Genomic DNA, 9,910 nt, shown 5'->3' with positions numbered 1-9,910 from the left:
AGATTGTCCGTGGCAACAAATATTTAATTTAAGCCTAAAAAGTGAATGTAAAATAGTAATAATATGTAAACAAACTTACGCGTAAGCATCGACTCTTCCGGTGAAACCTAGCTAGAGTGCCCCCATCGCCGAAGAAACCATCTTTATCCATCTTCATCTCGCTCTGAACTGAAACTTGAAAGTATCAAAATATTTTATGAAAATAACCTGAATACCTGATCATAACGAAATGTGTGAGTTTGTGTTAAAACTTACATTATAATGTATACGGCTCATAACTGTCGGTCTATATTGATGGCTTATTACTTATTTGTTCACTGAAATTATTAAAATTGTTTATCGTCGCCGACGAATGTCGACAATTGACAATTGCCATAGATATTATAAAATATATTATTTACTATGATAAATCCATAGAACTTTATATTATACTAAGTATCTATACAGTCTATTGATAAATATTAAATCGTATGTACTTTTACAGAAAGTACTTTGTGATCAGCAATGTACCTATTCTGGTTATCTATTTCAGTTATAGTTTGCATGCCAAATTTAACTATGCGAAACTGGTCCGCAAGTTTATAGACATTTTATTATTCGAATGCATTATCCCACCAGTTCCTCTAGACACAGTGTTTGAGAAGTTATATTTTTTTGCTACCTAATTAAATTACAATATGAATTATTATAATTACCTATGTAGGTACTTGTCCAAAACTCTACTACCGGGATTTAAATAAAAAAATGTGATTTATAGGTAATCTATTGGCTATTGATCTATTATAAAATAGAAACTTAACCTACCAATAATATCACGTTTTAACAAAATCGATTTTAGTTTTTGGTGTGACTTTAAGTCAAATGATCGTAGATAGGTACATGCAATTTCGTTGCAGATCACAAAGATTTCTGTAAAAGAACACACAATTTATCAATTGACCATATAGGTACTGAGTATATAAGTTTAATGGATTTATCATAATATACCTAAACCTAATATATTTTGTATCATCTATGATAATCGCCAATAATTATCGACATTCGTCGGAAACGATTAACAATTCTATGATAATTTCGGTGAACAAAAAAAATAAAATGAGCCAACAATAGACGGACAGTTTGTTAAGCAGTAGGTATATATAATATTAAAATATAAGTTTATACCACGAACTCGCACATTTGAGTGCGTTCGGGTTATTTTCATAAAATAGATAGGTACTTTCAAGTTTCAGTTCGGAGTACTTTTTAAACTTGAATTATATATTTATTGCCACCGACAATCTTTTTACTGGATGGCGTATCGTCATCTGGTATGTGGTGATGGAATCACTAGAAAAAATTATGTAAATAAAAATTTAAAAAACAACAAAATACCTAGGTACTCAATTTGAAGCTTCTAACGCAAAGACCATACTGTGTTATTCACTCACTTCCGTCGCAAGATACCTAGATTGCATTGCTATACACATTACACAATATGTTTTAATTTTCTGAATTATGTAGGTATCCTAGCTCATAGCTGGGCCCTATCTAGCTGATGTTATGAACTGTGAATTATTACTTGTCAATGGATGGTTTTATAGAATGACACACAGAGTTTAAAATCACGATAATTATTATATGATAAAAATAAAATAAATCAAACATTTAATAATTTTAATATATTTTTATTAATTAATTATATAACATACATTTTATCTATGTCATTATAGGACCATCAAGAATAGGTTTAAATAGGCCTAGATTAAATGACAATTGTATTATAGTAATAGACAACGCTTCTTACCATTCGGTAAAAAAGGACCCCATTCCCACAATGGATTGGAACAAGTACAACGTAATCGAATGGTTGTTGTCTAAAAATTATGTCATTGATAGACCGATGGTCATGTGTGAATTAATGGAAATGGTAAATAAAATCAGACCTCTTTATGATAAATATTTAATAGACGAAGAAGCGTTAAAAACCAAAAAAGTGGTATTGCGTATACCTCCTTATCACAGTGAGCTGAATCCTTTTGAGTTGGCGTGGTTGGTGGTAAAAAATCACGTAAAAAAAAATAAGCTGACTGATATACAGAAGCTGCTTATCGATGGAGTCCAGCGCGTAACACCCGACATGTGGGCCGATTTCGTCAGCCAAACAATCAAGGAGGAAGATAAATTGTACAATATCGATTTTATTTCTGACGAACTATTAGATGCAGAATTGGAAGTGATGCAATCAACAAGAGACACTTCAGTCTTTTCTGATTAATATGTATGTATATTTTTTTTATTTTATGATTGGTAATTGTATGTGTTCTTGTATATCGTCATAAATCATAATATACATATTTAAATAAGTCTTATTTATTTATGTACTCAATTATATAATTATATTATAATAGTATGGCATAGTCCCGTATCTATATAATATATAAAAAAACATGTATTTGCATCGTGCTTTAAATAAATAAATACGGGACGTAAGTGATTTAAGTAGATTTCCTACACAGAATCCGCAAGAAGTTGTCACAAATACATTAACTCTGCGTCAGAAGGATTCACACGAGTTTTGGACCGGTTTGGTAGTAAAAAGGTAAAGGTTCTTTTGGAGTGTCGCGAATTCTCTTAAAACAATTTATTAACAATTAATAAAAAAAAATATGGCTGAGAGCGGAACGTAGAAGTTAGAAAGGTGCGAGAAACGGATAGAGTATTTACAGCACGACTTGATTAAAAACGCGCATTTAAGTTGGACTTCAGACTGGGTAGGAGTCAGGCCAGTCAGCGATTTTAAAACTTCGGGCCATCTTTTACCGATAATATTAATAAATATAATAATTTGTTTTATCTAAATACTATTATGTTTTCTTACCAGTTACCATAGTAATTGTTTACTATTTATTACCTTACATAAGACTGATAATAATAAAAGACTGGCTACAATTTTTAGTGATTTTTCTATACCACGATTGTTTTAAACACTTACAGACTACAAATCAGGAATTTGTCTACCTGGTATGTAGTCAGAAATACAAGATTTATAAGAAAAATTAAAACTACATCATACCAAAAATATTTAATGTAGCCTATATATAAATATTTGCGTTGGTATAATGATTATTCTTAAATAAATAATTACAAAAAATAAAAATAAAATATAAGTACACTTCTAATAATAATAAATGTATTTAAACAAAAATAAAATAACTTCAATTCAATATTTTCGATATAGGTGTTTGATTTACACTAAATATGAAACATTATCAAACATTACTGACCCAATGTCCCACTCGACATTTAATGTAGGTACAGTTGAACGGTACCCACTTGCTAGCTTTTTAATTAATAAAATAATAAAATAATATTATTAATTAAAAATTAAAAATTCTATATAAAGATAAATTCAGTTTATAAATTATTTGATATTATTTTACATAATCCAATAATGGAGACTATTCAGTGTAAAGAAATTAAGAAAAGAAAAAAATTAACATTTTATTTTATATTTTTCCGTCTCTATAGCAATATAATTTTAGTTGTCTACTAGGCAGACTGTTAAGCTTTCGCCCCCCCCCCCCCCAACCGGACCCCACGCATGACGATAGTCGCTGGGAGTAATAAAATCCGTATAAAAACAATACGTTTAGTAAAATATATCTCTAAGTATAACATTTATCGTATAATTTCCATTATTTAGAGAAATTTATTATTTTTCTATCCTATTTATAGTACGTTACGAATTAGTTATGATTAAAGCTTAGGCTTAGAGTACCTACATAGTACATATAGTACATACTAATAAGTATGAAGAAAAAGCGATGTCCAGTAAGTTATTAAAATTACTTCTTACTTGGGGACTATTATTTCACTACGCGATAATAATTGTGTAGTTTAGTAGGCATACCAGTTAAAATAAACACTGGCAACATTGCCCATACAGTATTACTAATACGACACTATACAGTATACAATAACTCAATTATTATACTAACTATACTATAAGTTATCAAAATTAAATATTTCTTATCTGGTACTTTATAAAATAAAATTGTTTTCCTAGAATAATCTAGTTGTTACATAGATCCCTGCATAACCTTTGCCGTGGTCGATGAACACAGAGGCATGACAATAAAATATAGTATGTGTGCAGGAACCAATGCAACAACCAGACTATATACTATTTAGCTGATATAATATTTCATGAAAGAATCGATTTGGTTTTATGTATTTTAACTTTTAAGCGTCGTGCATGGAGGTTATAATATGAATGTAATAGATGTAACCAACATTTTATGTTTCGAAAGGACCGTGGTATATCGATTTCAGTGTCTGGTTGTGCATAGGATACGCATGATATGCGCGCCCAGAAATTTTGGGGATTTCCACTTTACCGCCCGCCGGACGGGATAAGGTCGCTTCAACGCTATCGAGAATTCGAAAACCAAACTTTCGATGCAGGCGTGACAAAATATACTAATCATATGATTATAGTGATAATTATGAGGCAGTGTTTCCACCAAAAAATATCATTTCTCCCTTCCCCTCCCCTGCAGGGGCGTATACAAGGGGGGGATGTGGGGGTCAGATCCCCCCCAATAGGCCTTTTTTAAATTTTATAAAATAGTGTTCTTAATGACTTAATGTAAGGAAATTACAAGGAAAAAAAATGGCAAGGATTTTTTGTAAATTTTTATTTTAACACATTCAACAATTAATTAAAAATAATTTACTTAAGAGGACGCCACACGGGCAAACGAAACCATGCAATGACCAAGAGAATGCGCTGTTAGGTGTTTTCGTGATCCGCAAGCACGCGACGTTCAAGCCGCGCCCACTACACACAGCCGTGTAACGACCGACGAATTGCTCGTTCGGGAGCGTTGTTTATTATCTTATGAACGTTCGTCCGTGATGTGTCGAATCGAAATAAAATGCATACACCTAAATTCATTGCCACCATAATATTTTAAATATTCGCTCTTATGCACTAACCATCTTTTAATTAAAGCCACTGTCTGCCCAATTGTATACCTATTTGTATATAACAATATTATGTTGCCAAGAAAATCTAGTTTCTACCGTACCTTTAATTGTAGTACTATTAGTACTAACATTTTAGGTATTCGAGTTGACAATATTTTACACGTACAATAACTTACGATTTACATTTTGTTTGTAAAAATATCAATATAGACATAACTATTATGTATTTAATTTTTATACTTACCCATATTTTCGAATGTATTACAATAAAACCATTGATTATAATACATATTATTATTTATATTATTCTATATTACACTGAGGACGCTAAACCAGCGAAAATACCGTACAAAAACATGCCAATTTTGTTCCAATAATACAGCCAACTGAATGGTTTTAGAGCAAAATACCTTAATTAAAAGTTTTAGAAGAGAGTTATATCGGATGACGTATAAGACTCGATTTTTGATATTTTAATTTTTTTATACCAATTATTCGCAAGTAAAAAACTGAAAACGCAAAACGATTTTATCGATTTTGAGAATGAAATATCGAAAATCAAGTCTTATACGTCACTCGGTATAACTCTTCTTACATTTTAATCAGCCATAAATAAACTACTTGAATTGGATTTACAACTTACTGAGTTGTAGTCTAAGAAATTAAAAAAATAAAAAAATTGCGTTTGTCATTAGACATTTGGTTATTATCAAACGCATTAAAAAGTTAATAATTTAGAATGCTTAATAAGTATATTATGAAAATAATATACTAATTATAATACAATACAATATTAGTCTATATAATATCAATTATAATATAATAATAATATCATTGTAACAAACAATATTCAATATCCCGCGCGTTATCGAATACATTTTACTGATCAGTACTTCATAGTACACCATCGAATGCAAACCTTCAAGATAGAATAAACAATTTTTTTGTACGTTATAATACACAGTGTTTCGACAATCCTTTATTGTCCGTGTTTATTTGAATAGTTTCTTATAAACATATAACGCCATTCTACTACTTTAAGTTAAAAGATCAACGGACTTTGGTATTCGACAGCATTCGTCAAGCAAAATTCAAACATTGAAACAGGTAAGAAAATTGATTTTATTTACCAATTTTTTTTTAAAATTCAATTCTTAATTAATTTTGGTACTTCAATCAGAGTTGAGCAAAATATTATCTAGATAATTATTCGAATGAAAAATTAGTCGAATCATTTGTTATTCGAATAATATTGTTTTCAAATTATTCGAATATTTGTAAAATTATAATTATCAAAATAATTTTTTATTCGAATAAAATATTATCAAAATAATCATCTAAATAAAATTGTATTCGAACGATGATGCCAAACTCTGATTTCAATATTAATTGTTATACATGTCGATCCCACAATTGGGGCCTATTTATAGAAATTGGTGACTCTTTATGTACTTATACCTAGATTTCCTAGGTTTTTCTTTAGAGGTGTTTTTCATAAATAAATTTAATTTTTTACAAGTAAAACAAACAAAGCCAAATATACTGAAAAATATAAAAAGAAAAATGCAACAAATTTTCATATTATTAAATTAAATTTTATGTTTAAAAAAATGTAATCATGACCTTAGTGTTATTGATATTATTGTATTATCATTATTTGTTCATACTTATTACACATGATCTAAATTTACTTTATCTTATTGTTGTAGATATACGATCATAGTACGTCAAATATAATTATTGGACACAGAAGAAAAAAAGTAAAAAAAAAAAATGGACTTTCAGAAGGTCGTTTATCAAATACTGCTGTTGTTATTTACCATAGAAATTTCTACGACGTTTGGTAACCATGAAGAAGACTTGTTCGAATTAACATCAACCAGCGATAGCCCGGGTTTGCAGTACGAACTCATAGGTAATGGTAGAGCTTGCGGAAGTAGTTGGACAGTAAACACATATATGGATTTAAAATTTTTAAATAACAGTCTTAGAAATATTAGACAAATGTTAAACTCAATTGAACTAATTGCGTTCAAAGACATTTCTATAACTTTGTATCAGTTAAAAAAACACGCGAACAGATTGGAAAACGAGATAGGTTTAATTGTACAAATGGGTAGACATAACAAAAAAGTTAAGCGATCTATTGAGTTTGGGGGTACGGCATTAAAATGGATGTTTGGAGTAGCCGATGCTGACGATGTACGAAGATATGATAGTACGATCGATAAATTAGAAAACAATGAGAAAGATGTTATGCGTATTGTTCATGATCAGATATCTATACTAAAAAGCACAATAATTAATTTTAATGATTCCGTTACATCATTTAATGAAAATAAGAAAATATTTGATGCAAATATGAAAGAAGGCGAGAAAAAAGTGAACGAATTGATTATTGAGATAGCTAAGGAAGACAGAAAAATCATTATTCTGAGTTCGATAACTCTTTTAGAAAACACTATATTTGAATTGGACATGTTTATTAGTAGGTTGCAAAGAGTAATTTCTAACGTACAGAATAATGTAGTAGATGCGTTTATAATAACACCTGACCAATTGCTTTCGGAAATAAAAAATATTCAGAGTATACTCCCGGATGATTTGAAAATCCCTGTTAAATTTGATGAGGATAATATTCAAGAAATATTCAAAATATTAAGTATTGAAATGCACACAATAAATGACAGATTTATTTTTTCTTTAAAATTTCCTCTGTGCCTTATAGAAAATTTCAACGTTTATTACATATTACCTATTTACATTCCAATTAATGAACATGGTCAATTTCTGCATATGACTAAAAATTCTATGTATTTGTTAATGGACAAAATAATGACCAAATATTTTATATGGCCAGATTTAAATAACTGTAAAGTAGTGGATAAAATATTTGTTTGTGGATTTAATGAAATTATACATAATTGTGACACAGACCCCACATGTGTAACAGAATTACTAAAAAATTCTTTAACTAAACCACCTCAATGTGATACTTATATCTCTGAATTCAAAACAGAAATGTGGTATCCCTCATTTTTCAAAAATCATTGGTTTTTCGTATGTGAAAAACCCACTACAATTACTATAATTTGTAATAAACAGTCTTTCACTCAAAAAATTAAAGTTAAAAGTTCTGGAAAGTTATACTTGAAGTCTGGGTGTATTGCTTACACCTCGAAAGGTGTACTAAAAACTGAACAAGTATTAAATCAAACATATTTCTCAATTCCAGTAGACTTATCTCTTACAAATGATTCATGCTGTAATGTATTCAATTTTTCTAATCAGGCCTATCCCAAACCTATCCACTTCGATGAAATAAAAAATATTAAATTTAATAAAGATGCGTTCAATACAATAAATAAACAATTAGACCAACAAGATATGTTAATAAATTCGCTTATTGTAGATAAAACGTATGAATTTATATACACAAACAAATATTTAGTTGTCATAATAATAGTTTTTTTAATATATTTTATAGCAAAATTTTATTTAAATAGGAAAGCAAAAAAATTAGCTATAGAAAACATTAATTTAAGTTACAATCCTCCAAGTTCTAAAAATTAATTTAGTAAAGGTTCTTAGTACGTATACCTGATATTATATATTATTATATAATTGTCAAATACCATTCACAACATTTATATTATTTTTTCAGAAGTTAATAATTAATATGTAGGTATATGTTTATCTTACTTTTTTCTACACTTATATATTGTATAAATGTTCTTGTATAAATATATTTTATTTTATAACATACTTTAATGAAATTGTTCAAATAATCGAATGTATAATCGGATTGAAATGCATCACCTTTATAAATTCAATTTTATTTGTTACTTTTAAAGTAATTACTAATTTGTATAGTTGTGTTGTAAAGATATCTAATACACTAATTATTTTATGATTTGCCTTGGCAATGAGCACCCTCACTTGTTTATTAGATATTAAAAAAAAAATTGTATTATTACTATTATGTACCTAAAAATTTTAATATATATGTCTCATTATATACTATATCGTATGTTTTTTATTATTACTATTATCTCTATAAAATTGCTACTTGTAAAGTTGGGTAACTGAAACACCCACTTAGGTTGAATTTATATATTTTTGTACATTATATTGGGCTCACTGCCCGTAATAAATAAATAATAATAAAATAATGAGTTTTAGTTTTTATAAATTCTTATATTTTTAACACAATAAATATTATATGTTATATAGAAATTAGTTTTAAATGTTTTTGAAGAGTTTGTTATGAATATTTTATATAAAATTAGAGGACTCGATTTTCGATATTTCATTTTCAAAATATATAAAATCGTTTTGCATTTTTTGTTTTTTGTTTTCACTTTTTTGATTTGTGAATAATTGGTATAATAAGCTAAAATATCAAAAATCTAGTGCTATACGTTAACAGATTCAACTCTCCTCTTCAACTTTTATAAGAGGTTTTTTGATCTAAACCCAGTCAGTCAGCCGTGTTTTTGGAACTAAAAAATAAGTTTTTACTCACAGCCGCGGATGTCACGGCAATACGGTAATGCAAGGACGGTCGCGGGCATCGTAATAAATCGAGCATAATTATACTATGTTTTATTTCACGTAAATAATAATATGAACGTAATAGGTATATATAAAAATAATGCAACAACGTGCGAAGCGCGGACCGCCGATAACAGACCGGTTTTGACCTGCAGGCGGCCGGCGAGTCTGGATGTCGGAGCTAGGAGGGGACAAACGCTGCCGCTAGAAACAAAAGCAGCACATGACGGCCGTAATTAAATTTTTTTTACTGTAAAACATGCCAATTTTGTTCCAATAATACGGCTTACAGAATGGTTTTAGAGCAAAATACCTTAATTAAAAGTTGTAGAGAAGAGTTATATCGGGTGACGTATAAGACTCGATTTTCGATATTTCCTTCTCA

At 29.0% G+C, this 9,910-nt stretch overlaps 2 protein-coding genes across 2 annotated transcripts; both read left to right on the top strand.

Annotated features, from left to right (window-relative positions):
* The first annotated feature begins 1,816 nt into the window (after positions 1–1,816).
* LOC132942806 (uncharacterized) lies at positions 1,817–2,257 on the top strand. The gene has a single exon (XM_061011455.1). The coding sequence runs from the start codon at positions 1,817–1,819 to the stop codon at positions 2,255–2,257; it is 441 nt and encodes a 146-aa protein (XP_060867438.1).
* A 3,704-nt stretch (positions 2,258–5,961) lies between these two features.
* On the top strand, positions 5,962–8,613 carry LOC132943268 (uncharacterized). The gene is made up of 2 exons (XM_061012186.1): positions 5,962–6,078; positions 6,681–8,613. The coding sequence occupies exon 2, from the start codon at positions 6,745–6,747 to the stop codon at positions 8,542–8,544; it is 1,800 nt and encodes a 599-aa protein (XP_060868169.1). The 5' UTR covers positions 5,962–6,078; positions 6,681–6,744; the 3' UTR covers positions 8,545–8,613.
* Positions 8,614–9,910: the final 1,297 nt, after the last annotated feature.

This window comes from Metopolophium dirhodum, chromosome 4 (genome assembly GCF_019925205.1).
Source record: "Metopolophium dirhodum isolate CAU chromosome 4, ASM1992520v1, whole genome shotgun sequence".
Classification (NCBI taxonomy): Eukaryota; Metazoa; Arthropoda; class Insecta; order Hemiptera; family Aphididae; genus Metopolophium; species Metopolophium dirhodum.
The sequence above is the reverse complement of the archived record's forward strand: the minus strand, read 5'-3'. Positions and strand labels throughout refer to the sequence as shown.

Excerpts from the sequence above, each read along its gene's own strand:
- LOC132943268 (XM_061012186.1), top strand. The coding sequence starts at position 6,745 with ATGGACTTTCAGAAGGTCGTTTATCAAATACTGCTGTTGTTATTTACC.
- LOC132942806 (XM_061011455.1), top strand. The coding sequence starts at position 1,817 with ATGGATTGGAACAAGTACAACGTAATCGAATGGTTGTTGTCTAAAAAT.